The sequence below is a fragment of the Chiloscyllium plagiosum genome, unplaced genomic scaffold (assembly GCF_037043375.1).
Source record: "Chiloscyllium plagiosum isolate Xiang-an unplaced genomic scaffold, Cpla_swu_hap1 HiC_scaffold_8, whole genome shotgun sequence".
Taxonomy (NCBI): Eukaryota; Metazoa; Chordata; class Chondrichthyes; order Orectolobiformes; family Hemiscylliidae; genus Chiloscyllium; species Chiloscyllium plagiosum.
This window is the reverse complement of record NW_028270146.1, coordinates 84,735,663-84,759,509: the sequence shown is the minus strand read 5'-3', so window position 1 is coordinate 84,759,509 and position 23,847 is coordinate 84,735,663. Positions and strand designations below refer to the sequence as shown.

Below are 23,847 nucleotides of genomic sequence, written 5' to 3'. Positions count from 1 at the left end.
TTCTGATTTTGGTATTAAAGCCTTTAGGGGATAATTAGAAATCATTTCCTTGACATACAGAATCAGATATTTTTCATCCTCTCCATACTTTCCCATATTTCTTGCCATTGTTCAAAGCATGAGAAAATTCCACTCCAAGTTCCAATTCAGAATTTTAGCTGCTTCTGAGTCGCACGATTGGCAGACATTGTTTTAGCACAGATCAGAGATCAAGGACAGCTCAACACTTGTTTGATAGAAATTTGAAGCTCATGTTGCAGAAAAAATACTCCCATTCACTACAGAAAAATGAATGCAAATTTATTAAGCTTAGTGGGCTCTTCCCAGAGACCCTATGGCTAAGTCTGAAAACCATTTGTGAACATTGCGATGCTTAGCGATAATGAAATATTAAATTTAATTGCTCTCTTCTCTGGTGTAATTCCTATTGCCTGAAATAGAACAGCATCCAGATTCTGAGCACAGGCTCCAAATATGAGATTTAATGTTGAGTGGCAAATGTAATTCAGGCAAAAGCACCATTCAAACTGTAACTGTTTACAAATGTTTCAAAAGATGGTGGAACATCCATAAAAGTGATACAACTGGGCACTACTAAAAAATGCTTTAGTCTCTATTTTCATCTTGCATTCATTAGAAAAATACCAACATGAAGGGAAAACAATGTTTTACAGCATTTACTAGGTAAGTAAGAATTAGTTGGCAAACAGACTCTGATTATGGGGTAATGCCATGGAGAATGCACCAGTTAATGATGACTGGCAGTTAACTTTTAAACCAGGAGGCTGATACTGATTGGTGAAGGCACTGCCCTATGAAATGAACTGCAGAGTGGCTGATTAATAGAAACAGATCTGGAATAGGAACAGAAGTAAGTCATTCAGCCCATTGATTATGTCAGCCATTCTAGATAATGGCTGAACTTCTTTTCGATGCCTTTTTCCCACACCTCCTCCATGTCCCTTAATGCTAATAGCCTTCAAAAACCTACAGGTTAATGACTTGCCTTTCCACGTTCTCTTTAGTGCGGAATTCCAATGATTCACCACCTTCTGAGTGAAAAAAACTCTCCCTCAACTTAGTCCTAAATTGCCAATGCAATCGATATTTTAATCATGTTTTGACACACCTCTGCAGCTGAAACTTGATCCTGGAGTTTCTGGTCCATGGGTAGGGGCACGACTGCTGTTCCCCAGGAGCCCTTAGATGTATTGGTTGACTTGGATACACATACTGTAAATTACAGCTTTGGAAACAAATTAAATTGACAAAATAGGATCTTTGGATGACAACATTTCTTGATGATAGCAATTTATATTTTGAGTGCAGGGAAATTGTATTGCTTCAAAGGGAGGGAATGCATTCATTAGCTTTCATTAAAGAGCGAACTAGTGAAAGGTGAGTTTCAGGTCACTATGATTGTAGTATCACCTGGTTCAAACAACTCTGAACAAACACATTATTGATATAATTAGACAGAACTGGAGATTAAACAGCTGCTATACTATACGAGCACTTAAATTCTACTTAAAGGCCAAATGCCTACAGCTCAATGCTATGGCCATTGTTGTGCAGTGGAGGTCATTTTGGGGTGATTGAAGGACAAAGCTGTTGGAAAGAAATGCATCAGTCGAAATAACCTGAATGGCATCTTAACACAGAAGTGCTCAGCCTTTGAAAGAGCTCCAGCACTTACAGCAATATTCTAAATTTGCCTCTTAGTGTTGGCTCCATTTAACTATTTGGTGACTGGCTGGAGTGGAATCCTTCATCACATATAAAAAATGAGGGAACAGTGACAGACTGGTAATGGTGCTAGATAGTAATTCAGAGGGCCAGACTAATACTAGCAGAAATAGTGCCACCATGGTAGCTAGGGCAACGTTAAAATAACAATGTCATAAACGCCAGTAATCATATAAGTACTGGATTTTATTTTTGTAAAAGCATGTCAGATTATCTAAATAAAAACCAAAAGAACTGAGGATTCTCAGATCCAAAATCAGAAGTTGCTGGAAAAGCTCAGCAGTTCTGAGGAAGGGTCACCGGACCCGAAACGTTAACTTTGATGTCACTTCACACATGCTGCCAGATCTGCTGAGAACTTTTCCAGTAACTTCTGTTTTTGTTTCAGCTTATCTAACACTCTGCGGGAAAGAAGCCTGCAGCTGTAGAATGACAGGAGACCAAAACTGGAGGATGGAATGCAGTTTCCGTTTTGGTGGTCACAGAAAGGTTTTCTCTATCTGGCAATTTTAATTATCCCTACCTCCTGTCAGATGTATACAGCAGCTAACTTTGTCGAGTTATTTGAGAGAATAAAGCTGGACTTGCAGCGGTGGGAGGGACTATCCATGTCATGGTTAGGCCGTATAGCCTGGATTAAAATGAATATTCTTCCTAAGTTATTATATCCTATGAGGATGCTCCCATTATTATGACCCAAACAGGTGCTGTGTAAGTTTGCCATTTGGCTTGGATCATTTATTTGGTGTCGTAGGCGCCCTAATTAAATTTACCAAACCCCAACCTTTGCAGGATATGGAGGGGGTGGACCTCCCAGATCAGAAGAGATGGCAAATAGGTGCCCTGCTGTCATTTGTAGGCGAATGGGTGCGTAATGACGCGAGGTCGATATGGCCTGATGTTCAGGCCTCGCAGGCGAGATGTCCCCTCAAACTTACTGTTCATGGATAAGATAAGATCTGTGATTGAGCACCGTGAGAGCACAATTGTCATAAATACGGTGAAAGTATGGAGGAAAATGCAGCAGGGTGAGGGCTATTTGGTTAAGATTTTGCCGTTCCCCAATTAGTGGGAACCCCCGGATTTAGACGGGGCTCAATGGACTCTGGCTTTAGGTCATGGGAGAGTAAGGGAATCTCCTACCTGGGAGATTTATTTGAGGGAGGGGTCTTGATGTCTTTCAGACAATTAGGTCAGAAATCCAGGATCCCTAATAGGGACCTTTTCTGATATTTCCAAGTTAGGGTTTACATACAGAAGACCACGCATTTGGCCCAGCCCAACAAGTCGGATAGAGAAAGAAGAGTGCTCCGATGTACGGGGTGCTCTCTCGGTTAATACCATACATCATCTGCAGAGAGGGAATGCCCTGAGAGATATGTAGAGAGTCCATGGGATTTGGAAACAGGAATTAGGGGAAGATATCTCATCGGAAACATGGGAGGATACATGGGGGAGTGTAAAGAAAATTTCAATATGCAATAAAGCATAAGCGATGCAATTGAAGATGCTCCACAGGGCCCTTATAGCACCAGAGAGGTTAGCAAAGTTTAAGGAAGGATTTCTCTGAAATGTCCCAAATGTAAAAACAGTGTTGGCACCCTCACACATTGCTTTTGGCCCTGTTACAAGATTCGCGGATACTGGGGTGCCATAGTGAAGATCCTGGGAATTGAAGTTAAGGAGGATCCGGTATCCCTTCTTTTGGGACTGCCGAAACTGCCCTCTCTGGGTGAGCACGGGAAGAGGTTATTTAACATTTTTACACACTGTGCGAGGAAGAACATTCTAATGAACTGGATATTAGAAAAACCTCTAGGTTTTGCAGAGTGGCGCTGACTTGTGATGGAGCACGTCCCCCAAGGTTATCTGATCAGTATGGTGTGCCATGGAACAGAGCAATTTTGTAAGACCTGGTGGCCCTTTCTAAATTACATAGACATGGATCCGTCAGCGATACTGACTAGGGCCTTTATATAGCCATGAGGGCCATATATGGAGGTCTGGGGACCCAGCCGGGGGGTGCCAGTAAATATGGGTCTAATAACTGTCCCTCCTGTGGATGGGAGCTTCAGTGGAGGTGCAGGGAGTGGAGTGATGTAATGTAATGTAATTTAGTTTTGTTGGATTGTAATTTAGTTTAATGCTATTTCATTTAATTTGTGTTTATTTTAATTTGGGTTAAGTAAATATGAGATGATTGTATCTTGAAGAGTAGTAGGCAGTTTATTGTTAACGTTACTGTAACATAATAATGTGATATTAGTTCTATTTTTCTGTGGAATGTCCAGTTGTCATGAAAGGAATTACAGAAATGAAAGGTCTTTTCTCTTTATGGATGTCATGTTACAGTCTTACATGTCTTTGTGAAATTCAATCCGTGCTTCAATGAAGAGTTGGCAGGTAACTGATTTGATGGAGGAAGAAAGGACCTCCTGAGAGACACGGTTGTGCTTTATGCATGTGATTTCCTTCCCAGTTCAAACCCACTCAGCTTTTCTACTTGATTTAATGTTTACATCTCCTTTTATCAAATCCCATTGACCTGTAAAACTGCAAGAACTCGGAATTATTAGCAGAAATCACCAGCAATTATCACGACCTCCCGAGCAACTCACTAGATTTCAATTCACTAACCTTGGAGGAAAATGACTGTCAGCACTGTGCCACAACGCAGTCATTTTGCTTCAAACCTCTTAAATGTGGAGAGCGGTGTGCAGTCTCACTCAAAAACCTAGAACATGAAGCTGTCAAGGACTTTTGAACAATTGGTGAAATATTCAATTCAAAGAGAGAGTCTTTACAGCCTATTCACTGGGAGGGAGGGAGCAAACTTTATTACTCCATTGGAGATATGGCAATACCATCATTGACACGGGGTACGATTGTAGCACATCGGGAAAACATTGACTAGTTCCATTACCATTTATAAAGAGTTATTAAAATAAGGGCACAATAGCCAGAGCAAATCTGTTAACATTATTGGTAAAGAATAATGGTTTCCTGAAACAGTTCACAGAATCCCTACAGAATGGAAGCAGACTATTTAGCCCATACCCCCACTCCAAACAGCATCCCACATCTGTACCCTATGACCCTGCATTTCCCATGGCTAATCCATCTAACCCTGGGTACTAAAGGGCAATTTAGTATGATCAATCCACTTAACCTGTGCATCTTTGGACTGTGAGAGCACCCAGAGTGAACCAATATATACACGGAGAATGTACAATTTCCACACAGGCAGTCGCCTGAGGCTAGAATCGAACCCAGGTCCTTGGTGCTGTAAGGCAACAGTGCTAACTACTGAGCCTCCATGCCACCCAAAGTTACAAGACTTTGGTTTCTCATCAACGAATGAAACTGAAAACAAGAATGAAAGCACAAGCTAACTTACACATAGTTTGCCATCATTCAATTTCTACACCAAGAATGACCAGTTTCGCTAACAGGCTACCTTCACCAAAAAACAACATGAGCCATTATTGTTGTTCATTAGTTGCCTAAGCTCAAAACAAATTGGAAAAACCACTGGTCTCTGATTGACTTAAAATCATAGGCAGCAATGCTGTATATTGAACGCACCAAGTTGAGATTAACCATCATTTACTGCATATTGCTCCAGCCTTTCTATATTTTCAATGCAATTTTTCTTACAATCTCTTTCAAAGGCAGTTGGTTTTAGATTGATCAAAAACATTGTTCCAGTGTTGTCTTTTGTGTAGAAATACTACCAACTCCAAGATGTCCTGAATTACAACACGGTTAGAACATAGAACATAGAACAATACAGCACAGAACAGGCCCTTCGGCCCACAATGTTGTGCTGAACTTCTAACCTAGATTAAGTACCCATCCATGTACCTATCCAAATGCCGCTTAAAGGTCGCCAATGATTCCGACTCTACCACTCCCACGGGCAGCGCATTCCATGCCCCCACCACTCTCTGGGTAAAGAACCCACCCCTGACATCTCCCCTATACCTTCCACCCTTCACCTTAAATTTATGTCCCCTTGTAACACTCTGTTGTACCCGGGGAAAAAGTTTCTGACTGTCTACTCTATCTATTCCTCTGATCATCTTATAAACCTCTATCAAGTCACCCCTCATCCTTCGCCGTTCCAACGAGAAAAGGCCGAGAACGCTCAACCTATCCTCGTACGACTTCCTCTCCATTCCAGGCAACATCCTGGTAAAGCTTCTCTGCACCCTCTCCAAAGCTTCCACATCTTTCCTAAAGTGAGGCGACCAGAACTGCACACAGTACTCCAACTGTGGCCTAACCAAACTCCTGTACAGCTGCAACATCACTTCACGACTCTTGAATTCAATCCCTCTGCTAATGAACGATAATACTCCATAGGCCTTCTTACAAACTCTATCCACCTGAGTTGCAACCTTCAAAGATCTATGTACATAGACCCCAAGATCCCTCTGTTCCTCCACCTGACTAAGAACCCTACCATTAACCCTGTATTCCGCATTCTTATTTGTTCTTCCAAAATGGACAACCTCACACTTGGCAGGGTTGAACTCCATCTGCCACTCCTCAGCCCAGCTCTGCATCATATCTAAGTCCCTCTGCAGCCGACAACAGCCCTCCTCACTGTCCACAACTCCACCTATCTTCGTATCATCTGCAAATTTACTGACCCACCCTTCGACTCCCTCATCTAAGTCATTAATAAAAATTACAAACAGCAGAGGACCCAGAACTGATCCCTGCGGAACTCCACTTGTAACTGGGCTCCAGGCTGAATATTTACCATCTACCACCACTCTCTGCCTTTGACCGGTTAGCCAGTTTTCTATCCAATTGGCCAAATTTCCCTCTATCCCATGCCTCCTGACTTTCCGCATAAGCCTACCATGGGGAACCTTATCAAATGCCTTACTAAAATCCATGTACACTACATCCACTGCTCTACCCTCATCCACATGCTTGGTCACCTCCTCGAAGAATTCAATAAGACTTGTAAAGCAAGACCTACCCTTCACAAATCCGTGCTGGCTGTCCCTAATCAAGCAGTGTCTTTCCATATACTCATAAATCCTATCCCTCAGTACCCTTTCCATTACTTTGCCTACCACAGAAGTAAGACTAACAGGCCTGTAATTCCCAGGGTTATCCCTATTCCCTTTTTTGAACAGGGGCACAACATTCGCTACTCTCCAGTCCCCTGGTACCAACCCCGTTGCCAGTGAAGACGAGAAGATCATTGCCAACGGTACTGCAATTTCCTCTCTTGCTTCCCACATAATCCTAGGATATATCCCGTCAGGCCCGGGGGACTTGTCTATCCTCAAGTTGTTCAAAATGTCCAACACATCTTCCTTCCTAACAGGTATCTCTTCTAGCTTACCAGTCCATTTCACACTCTCCTCTTCTACAATATGGTCCCTCTCGTTCATAAATACTGAAGAGAAGTACTTGTTCAAGACCTCTCCTATCTCTTCCGACTCAATACACAGTCTCCCACTACTGTCCTTGATCGGACCTACCCTCGTTCTCGTCATATTCTATAAAGAGAGATTTATACATCATATGGCCGTCAGAGAAATAGAAGCAGGGTCAGACGCTGAAACAAAGCAATGTATTGCAGACGCAGGAGATCTGAAACAAAAACTGAAATTGCTGGAGAAACTCAGCAGGTCTGGCAGCGTCTGTGGGGAGAAAGCAGAGTTAACGTTATGAGTACAGTGACCCTTCTTCACAACTATGATGAAGAGTCACCGGACTCAAACTGTTAACAGGAGTAGGCCATTCAGCCCGTCACGTCTGCTCTGCCATTCAATAGGATCATGGCTGATCTGACATTCCTCAGGTCTACTTTCTGCATTTTCCCGACTTATCAAACCTGCCAGTTTTCCTTGTAGTTTGCCCTTTTCCTTTGATTATTTAAAAAGACAGAAAAGCACAGCTAACCTGCTTCTGCCAACCTAAGAAAAATATATTTAAAAAATTTACTTTATCTTAAGCAATATCCTATTAAGGCTGTTAAATACCCATTACAACTTGAACTGGTCTGTATGTCACATACTTCAACCATTTGGATATTAAAACTGTAATTCAGTCAAAATGAAATCCTTCCCCTCTTTAGGCATTCATGTCGAACAACATTCAAAAATGACACCAAGTAAATGTGAAAAGAGGTGGGAAAAGGTCAGCTTCATTTTCTTTTCCGTTGCCTGATAGTTCAGTTACACAAACTTGCAAAACCCCAGTTTCAATCCCTGGTCTATATTGTTACTGAATGACATATAGAGTAAAGGGAGACTGGGCAAAACACCTGTTTCCAATGGCTTTCCAGTCACCACTGCTTCAAATGTGTATCCGGCAGCACTGGCTGAGGATAGGATTGAGTTCAACCGTGATATCCCTCGATAGTTGGACAGTGAGTTAACAACCCATTCAGGTATATGGTCACTATCTTGATGACGAACTGGAGAACACTTACGTCAGAGAAAATATGCTGCATCTTCAGCAGAGAGTGAGTTGAAAGAAATCAAAGAAAAAGAAACCTTGCCGAGTATTCTAGATGCACATGTTGCACAACATAATACCCAAGTCGAGAGCATGACTTGATGACTTCACTTATCATAATGAATCTTGCTTGAATGATAACATTGAAGACATCTCACTGGACAGCAAATAAATTTCAGTTTCTGGAACAACCGATTACGAATATTCAATTTCAAAACTTGTACATTGAGCGTCAGGAAAGCTTAAGCATTTAAAATGAGAACTTTGCCAGATGTGTTTAATGATTTGCCTTTGTTTTCGGTTAAAAAAATAAGCAGATGTCTGATGGGTATGTCTGGCATCAGAATACTGCTATCATGTCTCTCCCAACAAAGCTAACTCTCAAGAACGTCCGAAAGCAAGTGCTCCAAATAGCAGATCCTGTGGGCCACTACATAGACTAATTGCAGTTGGATACTTTTCTGCATTTACAACTGTTTGGCTGCTATCCTTTAGAAGAGGCCAGGTTTTCTCAGGTCAGGAATGCAACGGGAAATCAATAGCTTGCTTTGTCTCTTCCCTTAAAAGCAAAAAGTTTTTTTATAAGTACAATGATTTCAATGACAATGTGAGCAACATCTGATCAGCAGACATTAGAACTACTTAATATCTGGCTGTATTGGTTTTTGATTGCATCTGCAAGCTAACACATACAAACATCTCTGAGGTTTGACAAACACTTTAGGGAGAAGTGCCTTTTTAAAAACACATTTACAGAGTGCTGTTTCTCCACAAATGAGTGACAGATCACAATGAGTGGTGCCCCAGACTAACTGCATGAATGGCTTGTGTGATTTGATCATCCTTTGAGCAGAGGATGTTTCAACACGCTGATTATTTTCAAGTGTATGAAGTTGAATGTCAGAAATTTTTCCAGGATTTCATAGGATCTTGCTAACCCAAAATCCGATGGATGAGATGTTGAGGCTATTTTCAGTCACAATGACAATAACAGGCAGAAAAATATGGACATTACACTTATTAAGTCTTCTAGACATTTTTTTGCTAAGCAATCCCAATTTACTCAAACTTCCTCTCAGAAATTCAACACTGAAAGCCAGAGTCCTGCTGCCAATCCTCAAGATTTACTTTCACAGGCACGTCACAGGTGAAAGCAAACCTTTTTCTTCCCCTCGCTGAGAAATAAGGCACAGTTTTCAGACTGATGTGCATTTATTGAAAATATTAATCGTCATAAAGGCAATGGTTTGAATTTACATAATTTCTTATGCCCAAGGGATCCAACACATTACCAAACCTGAAAAGATGCTAGCACGAGGACTATCCAACTAAATTCTCAGAAAATAATCTAGAGTTCAGCAGCTTTTACCTGAAAGAGCTTTGATCCTGGAACGCTCAAACAACCTTGCCGAGCTGTTGTCGTTATCGAGTTCACCTTCATCCGAGAGTTCCCAGCGAGCATTAATGTGGCTGTACTGCTGTTGAATCTCCACATTATCAAAATCTGTGGCCGATGTCATTGTGCTGCTCCTATATTTGTCTTCCTCTTTCTCTCATAAGGCCTCTCTGCAGGAAGAAACAACGCTTTAACACAAAACAGCTTCTCGACAAAAGAAATATCCCAGTGTTTTATGAGCTACATGATAGGGGCTGCAACTTTAGATCACTGTGAGGATGGTTGATACATTCTTTTCACTGGAGGCATTCAGCTGCTGTGATAATAATGCAGCAAGAATGGTGCAAGCACCTCTGAAAATTTCACAACACACTCTGTCCAGTAGATGGAGGTCTTGCATGTACAAACATGCTGTAAAGCAGCATCTAACAACTGCACAGAGCGTGATTGCTCCCCGCTTCCAACAGAGACATCATAGACAGACTGTTACTGATACAACAAGCCATTAACTGGAATGTAGATCGAATACTCAACCAAGCAAGCAAACAGAAGCTTTGTTCGTTGTTGTGTTGCCCAAGTTTGATGAAATGAATTATGTCCTGAAATTTATCTCCTGAAAATTCTTTTGGGGGCTTAAGACTCTGACAAGTGTAACCGGTTCACAGCTGTGAATGATATATTGGAGCTGATGCGGTGACTCACAGTTCCGCACTTCTGCATCAAAATAAACACACAGCACACATGCATTACGATTGTCTGCAATGCCAGCTGTACTGGTCACATGCACTCAAAGGTCCTGTTGTACTGGCTGCATGTGGTCATCCACTGGCACTACATTAAGCCACGTTTCTGGACAAGGCACTTTAAACTCTGAAAACCCCTTCGACGGAAGGAGGAACACTGGGGTTACATTAATCAACTTCCAGGTTTCATTTCGCAGCAGAACCATTCGCAACAATTAATGACCAAAAAGACAAATGCTGCTAATATAGAGAGTCGAGTAAATTAACATTGAAGCATTTTTTTCATGAGTTGTCCAGTACGTAACCTTGGAGCTTACTAGTTCAAATTTACTATTGTTCTTTCACATAACCGATACTCAGTTAATTACAGCTTTAAATACACTACAACAATAAAGTTGCTGTTGTTGAGAGTGGTGCAGGAATGTTAGCAAAGTAACCACAGGGATTGCAGAGAAAATCAATGGATAGATCCTCATCTGCCTTCAAGTACAGATTGTGAAAATCATCTTAGTCTGCCAATGACAAAAAGGGAAAGGACTACAGATGTGAAGGTTATGGAACAGAAATAATGGAACAAAATTAAAGTAAAATTACTCACCCCCCACCTGAAAATGTAACATTAATCTTGTGTCCATTAGTATCAGGCAGTGTCCAGGCTAAACACCAACTCCTACATTTTACTGGGGCTGTGCATCAAGGATTGTTTGAAACTTATTTTTGGAAGTTTGGGAGTTGTCTGGTTGAAAACGTGGAGCAGAAAAGCACATGCTCCATACAACACATGGTGAAGCAAAACACTTGCTTCCAGCAACCAGCACATATCACTCTGGGCTGGCTTTCTGCGATCCATCAGAACACAGCCAGATCTAAAAGATACAGGGTGGCCTAAAACACACAGCACTGTAGACAAACAGCATGAGAAGGGAATGTCAGATTTTCAGCCATGCTGGGCTATGAGGCTGGGATAGAGGCCTTACTTAAGACATCCACATTAACGGGCAACTGTGGACACTGAGAAGTTCTTTCTGGAGATTCTGCAGTAGAGCTGCAGAAACAAGGGAAAATAGGACAGAACTGAAAGTGAAAGCCTTTGGTATTCTTTAGATTAAAGAGACATTGCAGAGGAAAACCGAGAGTAATAAGGTTAAGTGAGGCGCACCAGAACTAGTAGATTAAAAGTGTAGAGGGACATAAAACAGAAATACAGGTTGTTCTGCTATAACACGCATTTTGTTAATGCAAATTCACTGTAACATGATTGATAAACTGGGGACACTGTTTCTAAAGTGCGAACTTTTAAAGTGTGTATTGGTTATAACTCAATTCCAGTCCCATTAGTGTAAATGGTGCTGCTAATTATGTGATTTTCTTGTAACACAGTGTTACACGAGAATGGAAGTATCGCACCTTAACAGAAGCGACTGGAGAAACAGAAGGGAAGAAACACAAAAGAGAATGAAAATGGAGGAAAAAGAACACTAAATTTAATCTTTCGATATCTGTCTTGCATATGCATCATAAATGTTTTGCCCAGTGTGTGTAGACACGAAGTAAAAGAATGAATGAGACATCATCTCTATTTTAATGGAGGTTCACTGCATCCGAATGCAAACTTATCCCAGTTCCAGTGATAATTTAAACAACACCTTAGGTCTGCATAGCATAAGTGACATAACCAAACTTCCTAAGGGAATTCACAGGAGGCTGTTAAAAGAAAATGACACTGTGCCAGATGAGGTTATATGTCAGGTAAGGTAGCTCATAGCATGCCTCAAGAGTTGGCTTGAAGAAAAGTCTTAAAAAAGGTCAGTGTGGTAGGAAGACATAGAGGTATAGGGACGGTACGCCAAAACGTGGAAGAAATGCAACCAAAAGGCTTGGCAACTGATGGTGCACCAAATAAAGTGAACATGCATGAGAGTCCAGGATTAGGGAAGTCCATCTATCTCAGAGCAGATTAAAGAGAAAAGGAGGGGCAAGACCACACAGGGAGTTGAAAACAATGATGAGAATTTTAAAATCGAGCAAAGGGATGACAACGGATTGGAACTCACTGCTAATCAGGGCATGGTGAGCAGATTTCTGGATGGCCACTGGGAGAGCAGCCAGGAGTATATTAGAAAAGAAACAAAGACACCAGTGAAGGTTTCAGCAACAGATAAACGGAGACAGGTACAAAGTCAAGAGAGGTGATAGAGTCTGTGCAAGGTAATGGAGTTTGTGTGAGACAATGCAGTCTGTGTGAGGCGATGGGGTCTGTCCAAGGCGATGGAGTCTGCTGAGGAGATGGAGACTGTGCGAGGCAACGGAGACTGTGCGAGGTGATGGAGACTCTGTGAGACGATGGAGACTGTGCGAGGAGATAGAGGCTGTGCGAGGCTATGAAGTCTGTGTGAGGTGATGGAGACTGGGCGAGGTGATGGAGACTGGGCGAGGTGATGGAGACTGGGCGAGGTGATGGAGACTGGGCGAGGAGATGGAGGCTGTGCGAGGAGATGGAGTCTGTGCGAGGAGATGGAGTCTGTGCGAGGTGATGGAGTCTGTGCGAGGTGATGGAGACTGTGCGAGGAGATGGAGGCTGTGTGAGGAGATGGAGACTGTGCGAGGTGATGGAGTCTGTGCGAGGTGATGGAGTCTGTGCGAGGAGATGGAGGCTGTGTGAGGTGATGGAGGCTGTACCAGGCGATGGAGACTGTGAGAGGCGATGGAGTCTGTGTGAAGCTATGAAGTCAGTGGGAGGTGATGGAGACTGTGCGAGGAGATGGAGTTTGTGCGAGGAGATGGAGTCTGTACGAGGAGATGGAGTCTGTACGAGGAGATGGAGACGGTGCGAGGAGATGGAGACGGTGCGAGGAGATGGAGACTGAGCGAGGTGATGGAGTCTGTGCGAGGTGATGGAGTCTGTGCGAGGCGATGGAGTCTGTGCGAGGCGATGGAGTCTGTGCGAGGCGATGGAGACTGTGCGAGGCGATGGAGACTGTGCGAGGAGATGGAGACTGTGCGAGGAGATGGAGACTGTGCGAGGAGATGGAGACTGTGCGAGGAGATGGAGACTGTGCGAGGTGATGGAGTCTGTGCGAGGCGATGAAGTCTGTGCGAGGTGATGAAGGCTGTGTGAGGCGATGGAGTCTGTGTGAGGCGATGGAGTCTGTGCGAGGCGATGAAGTCTGTGCGAGGTGATGAAGGCTGTGTGAGGCGATGGAGTCTGTACGAGGTGATGGAGTCTGTGCGAGGTGATGGAGTCTCTGCGAGGCGATGAAGTCTGTGCGAGGTGATGGAGAATGTGCGAGGCGATGGAGTCTGTGCGAGGTGATGGAGTCTGTGCGAGGAGATGGAGTCTCTGCGAGGCGATGAAGTCTGTGCGAGGTGATCGAGTCTGTGCGAGGTGATGGAGACTGTGCGAGGTGATGGAGACTGTGCGAAACGATGGAGACTGTGCGAAACGATGGAGACTGTGCGAGGTGATGGAGTCTGTGCGAGGAGATGGAGACTGTGCGAAACGATGGAGACTGTGCGAGGTGATGGAGTCTGTGCGAGGCGATGGAGACTGTGCGAAACGATGGAGACTGTGCGAAACGATGGAGACTGTGCGAGGTGATGGAGACTGTGCGAGGTGATGGAGACTGTGCGAGGTGATGGAGACTGTGCGAGGTGATGGAGACTGTGCGAGGTGATGGAGACTGTGCGAGGTGTTGGAGTCTGTGCGAGGAGGTGGAGACTGTGCGAAACGATGGAGACTGTGCGAAACGATGGAGACTGTGCGAGGTGATGGAGACTGTGCGAGGTGATGGAGACTGTGCGAGGTGATGGAGACTGTGCGAGGTGATGGAGACTGTGCGAAACGATGGAGACTGTGCGAAACGATGGAGACTGTGCGAGGTGATGGAGACTGTGCGAGGTGATGGAGACTGTGCGAGGTGATGAAGACTGTGCGAGGTGTTGGAGTCTGTGTGAGGTGATGGAGACTGTGCGAGGCGATGGAGACTGTGCGAAACGATGGAGACTGTGCGAAACGATGGAGACTGTGCGAGGTGATGGAGACTGTGCGAGGTGATGGAGACTGTGCGAGGTGATGGAGACTGTGCGAGGCGATGGAGACTGTGCGAAACGATGGAGACTGTGCGAAACGATGGAGACTGTGCGAGGTGATGGAGACTGTGCGAGGTGATGGAGACTGTGCGAGGTGATGGAGACTGTGCGAGGTGATGGAGACTGTGCGAAACGATGGAGACTGTGCGAAACGATGGAGACTGTGCGAAACGATGGAGACTGTGCGAAACGATGGAGACTGTGCGAGGTGATGGAGACTGTGCGAGGCGATGGAGACTGTGCGAAACGATGGAGACTGTGCGAAACGATGGAGACTGTGCGAAACGATGGAGACTGTGCGAGGTGATGGAGACTGTGCGAGGTGATGGAGACTGTGCGAGGCGATGGAGACTGTGCGAGGTGATGGAGACTGTGCGAGGCGATGGAGACTGTGCGAGGTGATGGAGACTGTACGAGGTGATGGAGTCTGTGCGAGGCGATGGAGACTGTGCGAGGCGATGGAGACTGTGCGAAACGATGGAGACTGTGCGAAACGATGGAGACTGTGCGAAACGATGGAGACTGTGCGAGGTGATGGAGACTGTGCGAGGTGATGGAGACTGTGCGAGGCGATGGAGACTGTGCGAGGTGATGGAGACTGTGCGAGGCGATGGAGACTGTGCGAGGTGATGGAGACTGTACGAGGTGATGGAGTCTGTGCGAGGTGATGGAGGCTGTGCGAGGTGATGGAGACTGTACGAGGTGATGGAGTCTGTGCGAGGTGATGGAGTCTGTGCGAGGAGATGGAGTCTGTGCGAGGAGATGGAGACTGTGAGAGGAGATGGAGACGGTGCGAGGTGATGGAGACTGTGCGAGGTGATGGAGAATGTGCGAGGCGATGGAGAATGTGCGAGGCGATGGAGAATGTGCGAGGCGATGGAGAATGTGCGAGGCGATGGAGAATGTGCGAGGCGATGGAGAATGTGCGAGGCGATGGAGAATGTGCGAGGTGATGGAGACTCTGCGAGGAGATGAAGTCTGTGTGAGGTGATGGAGACTGTGCGAGGTGATGGAGACTGTGTGAGGTGATGGAGTCTGTGCGAGGAGATGGAGTCTGTGCGAGGAGGTGGAGACTGTGCGAGGAGATGGAGACTGTGCGAGGAGATGGAGACTGTGCGAGGAGATGGAGACTGTGTGAGGAGATGGAGACTGTGCGAGGAGATGGAGACTGTGCGAGGAGATGGAGACTGTGTGAGGTGATGGAGTCTGTGCGAGGAGATGGAGTCTGTGCGAGGAGGTGGAGACTGTGCGCGCTGATGGAGAGTGTGGTAGGAGATGAAGTCTGTGCGAGGTGATGGAGTCTGTGAGAGGAGATGGAGACTGTGTGAGGAGATGGAGACTGTGGGAGGCGACGAACTCTGTGCGAGGAGATGAAGTCTGTACGAGGCGATGGAGACTGTGCGAGGCGATGGAGACTGTGCGAGGCGATGGAGACTGTGTGAGACGATGGAGACTGTGTGAGACGATGGAGACTGTGTGAGACGATGGAGTCTGTGCGAGGTGAGGGAGACTGTGCGAGGCGATGAGGTCTGTGTGAGGCGATGAATGCTGTGCGAGGTGATGGAGTCTGTACGAGGTGATGGAGTCTGTACGAGGCGATGGAGGCTGTGCGAGAAAATGGATTCTGTGCGAGGAGATGGAGACTGTGCGAGGAGATGGAGACTGTGGGAGGAGATGGAGTCTGTACGAGGTGATGGAGACTGTGCGAGGCGATGGAGTCTGTACGAGGTGATGGAGTCTGTACGAGGCGATGGAGACTGTGCGAGGCGATGGAGACTGTGCGAGGCGATGGAGACTGTGCGAGGCGATGGAGGCTGTGCAAGGCGATGGAGGCTGTGCGAGGCGATGGAGACTGTGTGAGACGATGGAGACTGTGCGAGGAAATGGATTCTGTGCGAGGAGATGGAGACTGTGCGAGGAGATGGAGACTGTGGGAGGAGATGGAGTCTGTGCGAGGAGATGGAGACTGTGCGAGGCGATGAAGGCTGTGCGAGGAGATGGAGACTGTGGGAGGCGATGGAGTCTGTGCGAGGCGATGAAGTCTGTGCGAGGCGATGAAGGCTGTGCGAGGCGATGGAGTCTGTACGAGGCGATGGAGTCTGTACGAGGTGATGGAGACTGTGCGAGGCGATGGAGACTGTGCGAGGCGATGGAGACTGTGCGAGGCGATGAAGTCTGTGCGAGGAGATGAAGTCTGTACGAGGCGATGAAGGCTGTGCGAGGTGATGGAGTCTGTACGAGGTGATGGAGTCTGTGAGAGGAGATGGAGACTGTGCGAGGTGATGGAGTCTGTGCGAGGAGATGGAGTCTGTGCGAGGAGATGGCGTCTGTGCGAGGTGATCGAGTCTGTGCGAGGAGATGGAGTCTGTGCGAGGTGATGGAGACTGTGCGAGGAGATGGCGTCTGTGCGAGGTGATGGAGACTGTGTGAGGAGATGGAGACTGTGCGAGGTGATCGAGTCTGTGCGAGGAGATGGAGACTGTGGGAGGCGATGAACTCTGTGCGAGGAGATGAAGTCTGTACGAGGCGATGGAGACTGTGCGAGGCGATGGAGACTGTGCGAAACGATGGAGACTGTGCGAGGTGATGGAGACTGTGCGAGGTGATGGAGACTGTGCGAGGTGATGGAGACTGTGCGAGGTGATGGAGACTGAGCGAGGTGTTGGAGTCTGTGCGAGGCGATGGAGACTGTGCGAGGCGATGGAGACTGTGCGAAACGATGGAGACTGTGCGAAACGATGGAGACTGTGCGAAACGATGGAGACTGTGCGAGGTGATGGAGACTGTGCGAGGTGATCGAGACTGTGCGAGGCGATGGAGACTGTGCGAGGTGATGGAGACTGTGCGAGGCGATGAAGTCTGTGCGAGGAGATGAAGTCTGTGCGAGGAGATGGAGTCTGTGCGAGGTGATGGAGGCTGTGCGAGGTGATGGAGACTGTACGAGGTGATGGAGTCTGTGCGAGGTGATGGAGTCTGTGCGAGGAGATGGAGTCTGTGCGAGGAGATGGAGACTGTGAGAGGAGATGGAGACGGTGCGAGGTGATGGAGACTGTGCGAGGTGATGGAGAATGTGCGAGGCGATGGAGAATGTGCGAGGCGATGGAGAATGTGCGAGGCGATGGAGAATGTGCGAGGTGATGGAGACTCTGCGAGGAGATGAAGTCTGTGTGAGGTGATGGAGACTGTGCGAGGTGATGGAGACTGTGCGAGGAGATGGAGACTGTGCGAGGAGATGGAGACTGTGCGAGGAGATGGAGACTGTGCGAGGAGATGGAGACTGTGTGAGGTGATGGAGTCTGTGCGAGGAGATGGAGACTGTGCGAGGAGATGGAGACTGTGCGAGGAGATGGAGACTGTGTGAGGTGATGGAGTCTGTGCGAGGAGATGGAGTCTGTGCGAGGAGGTGGAGACTGTGCGCGCTGATGGAGAGTGTGGTAGGAGATGAAGTCTGTGCGAGGTGATGGAGTCTGTGAGAGGAGATGGAGACTGTGTGAGGAGATGGAGACTGTGGGAGGCGACGAACTCTGTGCGAGGAGATGAAGTCTGTACGAGGCGATGGAGACTGTGCGAGGCGATGGAGACTGTGCGAGGCGATGGAGACTGTGTGAGACGATGGAGACTGTGTGAGACGATGGAGACTGTGTGAGACGATGGAGTCTGTGCGAGGAGATGGAGTCTGCACGAGGCGATGGAGACTGTGCGAGGCGATGGAGACTGTGGGAGGAGATGGAGTCTGTGCGAGGAGATGGAGACTGTGCGAGGTGATGGAGTCTGTACGAGGTGATGGAGACTGTGCGAGGCGATGGAGTCTGTACGAGGTGATGGAGTCTGTACGAGGCGATGGAGACTGTGCGAGGCGATGGAGACTGTGCGAGGCGATGGAGACTGTGCGAGGCGATGGAGGCTGTGCGAGGCGATGGAGACTGTACGAGGCGATGGAGGCTGTGCGAGGCGATGGAGACTGTACGAGGCGATGGAGGCTGTGCGAGGAAATGGATTCTGTGCGAGGAGATGGAGACTGTGCGAGGAGATGGAGACTGTGGGAGGAGATGGAGTCTGTGCGAGGAGATGGAGACTGTGCGAGGCGATGAAGGCTGTGCGAGGAGATGGAGACTGTGGGAGGCGATGGAGTCTGTGCGAGGCGATGAAGTCTGTGCGAGGCGATGAAGGCTGTGCGAGGCGATGGAGTCTGTACGAGGCGATGGAGTCTGTACGAGGTGATGGAGACTGTGCGAGGCGATGGAGACTGTGCGAGGCGATGGAGACTGTGCGAGGCGATGAAGTCTGTGCGAGGAGATGAAGTCTGTACGAGGCGATGAAGGCTGTGCGAGGTGATGGAGTCTGTACGAGGTGATGGAGTCTGTGAGAGGAGATGGAGACTGTGCGAGGTGATGGAGTCTGTGCGAGGAGATGGAGTCTGTGCGAGGAGATGGCGTCTGTGCGAGGTGATGGAGAGTGTGTGAGGAGATGGAGACTGTGCGAGGTGATCGAGTCTGTGCGAGGAGATGGAGTCTGTGCGAGGAGATGGCGTCTGTGCGAGGTGATGGAGACTGTGTGAGGAGATGGAGACTGTGCGAGGTGATCGAGTCTGTGCGAGGAGATGGAGACTGTGGGAGGCGATGAACTCTGTGCGAGGAGATGAAGTCTGTACGAGGCGATGGAGACTGTGCGAGGCGATGGAGACTGTGCGAAACGATGGAGACTGTGCGAGGTGATGGAGACTGTGCGAGGAGGTGGAGACTGTGCGCGCTGATGGAGAGTGTGGTAGGAGATGAAGTCTGTGCGAGGTGATGGAGTCTGTGAGAGGAGATGGAGACTGTGGGAGGAGATGGAGACTGTGGGAGGCGACGAACTCTGTGCGAGGAGATGAAGTCTGTACGAGGCGATGGAGACTGTGCGAGACGATGGAGACTGTGTGAGACGATGGAGTCTGTGCGAGGTGAGGGAGACTGTGCGAGGCGATGAGGTCTGTGTGAGGCGATGAATGCTGTGCGAGGTGATGGAGTCTGTACGAGGTGATGGAGTCTGTACGAGGCGATGGAGGCTGTGCGAGGCGATGAAGGCTGTGCGAGGCGATGGAGTCTGTACGAGGAGATGGGGACTGTGTGAGACGATGGAGTCTGTGCGAGGCGATGAAGTCTGTGCGAGGCGATGAAGGCTGTGCGAGGCGATGGAGTCTGTACGAGGCGATGGAGTCTGTACGAGGTGATGGAGACTGTGCGAGGAGATGGAGACTGTGCGAGGAGATGGAGACTGTGGGAGGAGATGGAGTCTGTGCGAGGAGATGGAGACTGTGCGAGGCGATGAAGGCTGTGCGAGGAGATGGAGACTGTGGGAGGCGATGGAGTCTGTGCGAGGCGATGAAGTCTGTGCGAGGCGATGAAGGCTGTGCGAGGCGATGGAGTCTGTACGAGGCGATGGAGTCTGTACGAGGTGATGGAGACTGTGCGAGGCGATGGAGACTGTGCGAGGCGATGGAGACTGTGCGAGGCGATGAAGTCTGTGCGAGGAGATGAAGTCTGTACGAGGCGATGAAGGCTGTGCGAGGTGATGGAGTCTGTACGAGGTGATGGAGTCTGTGAGAGGAGATGGAGACTGTGCGAGGTGATGGAGTCTGTGCGAGGAGATGGAGTCTGTGCCAGGAGATGGCGTCTGTGCGAGGTGATGGAGACTGTGTGAGGAGATGGAGACTGTGCGAGGTGATCGAGTCTGTGCGAGGAGATGGAGTCTGTGCGAGGAGATGGCGTCTGTGCGAGGTGATGGAGACTGTGTGAGGAGATGGAGACTGTGCGAGGTGATCGAGTCTGTGCGAGGAGATGGAGACTGTGGGAGGCGATGAACTCTGTGCGAGGAGATGAAGTCTGTACGAGGCGATGAAGGCTGTGCGAGGCGATGGACTCTGTACGAGGTGATGGAGTCTGTGCGAGGCGATGGAGACTGTGCGAGGAGATGAAGTCTGTGCGAGGCGATGGAGACTGTGCGAGGCGATGGACTCTGTACGAGGCGATGGAGACTGTGCGAGGCGATGGAGTCTGTACGAGGCGATGGAGACTGTGCGAGGCGATGGAGTCTGTACGAGGCGATGGAGACTGTGCGAGGCGATGGAGACTGTGCGAGGCGATGGAGTCTGTACGAGGCGATGGAGACTGTGCGAGGAGATGGAGACTGTGCGAGGAGATGGAGACTGTGCGAGGAGATGGATTCTGTGCGAGGAGATGGAGACTGTGCGAGGCGATGGAGACTGTGCGAGGAGATGGAGTATGTGCGAGGAGATGGAGACTATGCGAGGCGATGAAGTCTGTGCGAGGTGATGGAGTCTGTACGAGGAGATGGGGACTGTGTGAGACGATGGAGTCTGTGCGAGGCGATGAAGTCTGTGCGAGGCGATGAAGGCTGTGCGAGGTGATGGAGTCTGTACGAGGTGATGGAGACTGTGCGAGGCGATGGAGACTGTGCGAGGAGATGTAGTCTGTGCGAGGAGATGGGGACTGTGTGAGACGATGGAGTCTGTGCGAGGCGATGAAGTCTGTGCGAGGCGATGAAGGCTGTGCGAGGTGATGGAGTCTGTGCGAGGTGATGGAGACTGTGCGAGGCGATGGAGACTGTGCGAGGCGATGGAGACTGTGCGAGGAGATGGAGACTGTGGGAGGCGATGGAGTCTGTGCGAGGCGATGAAGTCTGTGCGAGGCGATGGAGTCTGTGCGAGGTGATGGAGACTGTGCGAGGCGATGGAGACTGTGCGAGGCGATGGAGACTGTGCGAGGAGATGGAGACTGTGGGAGGCGATGGAGTCTGTGCGAGGCGATGAAGTCTGTGCGAGGCGATGAAGGCTGTGCGAGGCGATGGAGTCTGTACGAGGTGATGGAGACTGTGCGAGGTGATGGAGACTGTGCGAGGCGATGGAGACTGTGCGAGGTGATGGAGACTGTGCGAGGCGATGAAGTCTGTGCGAGGAGATGAAGTCTGTGCGAGGAGATGGAGTCTGTGCGAGGTGATGGAGACGGTACGAGGTGATGGAGTCTGTGCGAGGTGATGGAGTCTGTGCGAGGAGATGGAGACTGTGAGAGGAGATGGAGACGGTGCGAGGTGATGGAGACTGTGCGAGGTGATGGAGAATGTGCGAGGCGATGGAGAATGTGCGAGGCGATGGAGAATGTGCGAGGCGATGGAGACTGTGCGAGGCGATGGAGACTGTGCGAGGAGATGGAGACTGTGCGAGGTGATGGAGACTGTGCGAGGTGATGGAGACTGTGCGAGGAGATGGAGACTGTGCGAGGAGATGGAGACTGTGCGAGGAGATGGAGACTGTGTGAGGTGATGGAGACTGTGTGAGGTGATGGAGTCTGTGCGAGGAGATGGAGTCTGTGCGAGGAGGTGGAGACTGTGCGCGCTGATGGAGAGTGTGGTAGGAGATGAAGTCTGTGCGAGGTGATGGAGTCTGTGAGAGGAGATGGAGACTGTGTGAGGAGATGGAGTCTGTGCGAGGTGATCGAGTCTGTGCGAGGAGATGGAGACTGTGGGAGGCGACGAACTCTGTGCGAGGAGATGAAGTCTGTGCGAGGAGATGGAGTCTGTGCGAAACGATGGAGACTGTGCGAGGTGATGGAGACTGTGCGAGGTGATGGAGACTGTGCGAGGTGATGGAGACTGTGCGAGGTGATGGAGACTGAGCGAAACGATGGAGACTGTGCGAAACGATGGAGACTGTGCGAGGCGATGGAGACTGTGCGAGGCGATGGAGACTGTGCGAAACGATGGAGACTGTGCGAAACGATGGAGACTGTGCGAAACGATGGAGACTGTGCGAGGAGATGGAGACTGTGTGAGGTGATGGAGACTGTGCGAGGTGATCGAGACTGTGCGAGGCGATGGAGACTGTGCGAGGTGATGGAGACTGTGCGAGGCGATGAAGTCTGTGCGAGGAGATGAAGTCTGTGCGAGGAGATGGAGTCTGTGCGAGGTGATGGAGGCTGTGCGAGGTGATGGAGACTGTACGAGGTGATGGAGTCTGTGCGAGGTGATGGAGTCTGTGCGAGGAGATGGAGTCTGTGCGAGGAGATGGAGACTGTGAGAGGAGATGGAGACGGTGCGAGGTGATGGAGACTGTGCGAGGTGATGGAGAATGTGCGAGGCGATGGAGAATGTGCGAGGCGATGGAGAATGTGCGAGGCGATGGAGAATGTGCGAGGAGATGGAGACTGTGCGAGGAGATGGAGACTGTGCGAGGAGATGGAGACTGTGTGAGGTGATGGAGTCTGTGCGAGGAGATGGAGTCTGTGCGAGGAGATGAAGTCTGTGTGAGGTGATGAAGTCTGTGTGAGGTGATGGAGACTGTGCGAGGTGATGGAGACTGTGCGAGGTGATGGAGACTGTGCGAGGAGATGGAGACTGTGCGAGGAGATGGAGACTGTGCGAGGAGATGGAGACTGTGCGAGGAGATGGAGACTGTGTGAGGTGATGGAGTCTGTGCGAGGAGATGGAGTCTGTGCGAGGAGGTGGAGACTGTGCGCGCTGATGGAGAGTGTGGTAGGAGATGAAGTCTGTGCGAGGTGATGGAGTCTGTGAGAGGAGATGGAGACTGTGTGAGGAGATGGAGACTGTGGGAGGCGACGAACTCTGTGCGAGGAGATGAAGTCTGTACGAGGCGATGGAGACTGTGCGAGGCGATGGAGACTGTGCGAGGCGATGGAGACTGTGTGAGACGATGGAGACTGTGTGAGTCGATGGAGACTGTGTGAGACGATGGAGACTGTGTGAGACGATGGAGACTGTGTGAGACGATGGAGTCTGTGCGAGGTGAGGGAGACTGTGCGAGGCGATGAGGTCTGTGTGAGGCGATGAATGCTGTGCGAGGTGATGGAGTCTGTACGAGGTGATGGAGTCTGTACGAGGCGATGGAGGCTGTGCGAGGAAATGGATTCTGTGCGAGGAGATGGAGACTGTGCGAGGAGATGGAGACTGTGGGAGGAGATGGAGTCTGTGCGAGGAGATGGAGACTGTGCGAGGCGATGAAGGCTGTGCGAGGAGATGGAGACTGTGGGAGGCGATGGAGTCTGTGCGAGGCGATGAAGTCTGTGCGAGGCGATGAAGCCTGTGCGAGGCGATGGAGTCTGTACGAGGCGATGGAGTCTGTACGAGGTGATGGAGACTGTGCGAGGCGATGGAGACTGTGCGAGGCGATGGAGACTGTGCGAGGCGATGAAGTCTGTGCGAGGAGATGAAGTCTGTACGAGGCGATGAAGGCTGTGCGAGGTGATGGAGTCTGTACGAGGTGATGGAGTCTGTGAGAGGAGATGGAGACTGTGCGAGGTGATGGAGTCTGTGCGAGGAGATGGAGTCTGTGCCAGGAGATGGCGTCTGTGCGAGGTGATGGAGACTGTGTGAGGA

At 49.1% G+C, this 23,847-nt stretch overlaps 1 protein-coding gene across 6 annotated transcripts in view; it reads right to left on the bottom strand.

Annotated features, from left to right (window-relative positions):
- The window catches only part of LOC122553773 (spectrin beta chain, non-erythrocytic 1-like), a 332,898-nt gene that overhangs the window by 188,926 nt on the left and 120,125 nt on the right, over positions 1–23,847 (bottom strand). For all 6 annotated transcript variants that reach the window (XR_015757960.1, XM_043698081.2, XM_043698085.2 and 3 more), the window contains exon 2: positions 9,602–9,798. Coding sequence is in view for 5 of the 6 variants with exons in the window: in XM_043698081.2 (XP_043554016.2) it covers positions 9,602–9,752 (151 nt within the window). In the remaining variant the exon portion in view is untranslated. The remainder of the gene's footprint in view (positions 1–9,601; positions 9,799–23,847) is intronic.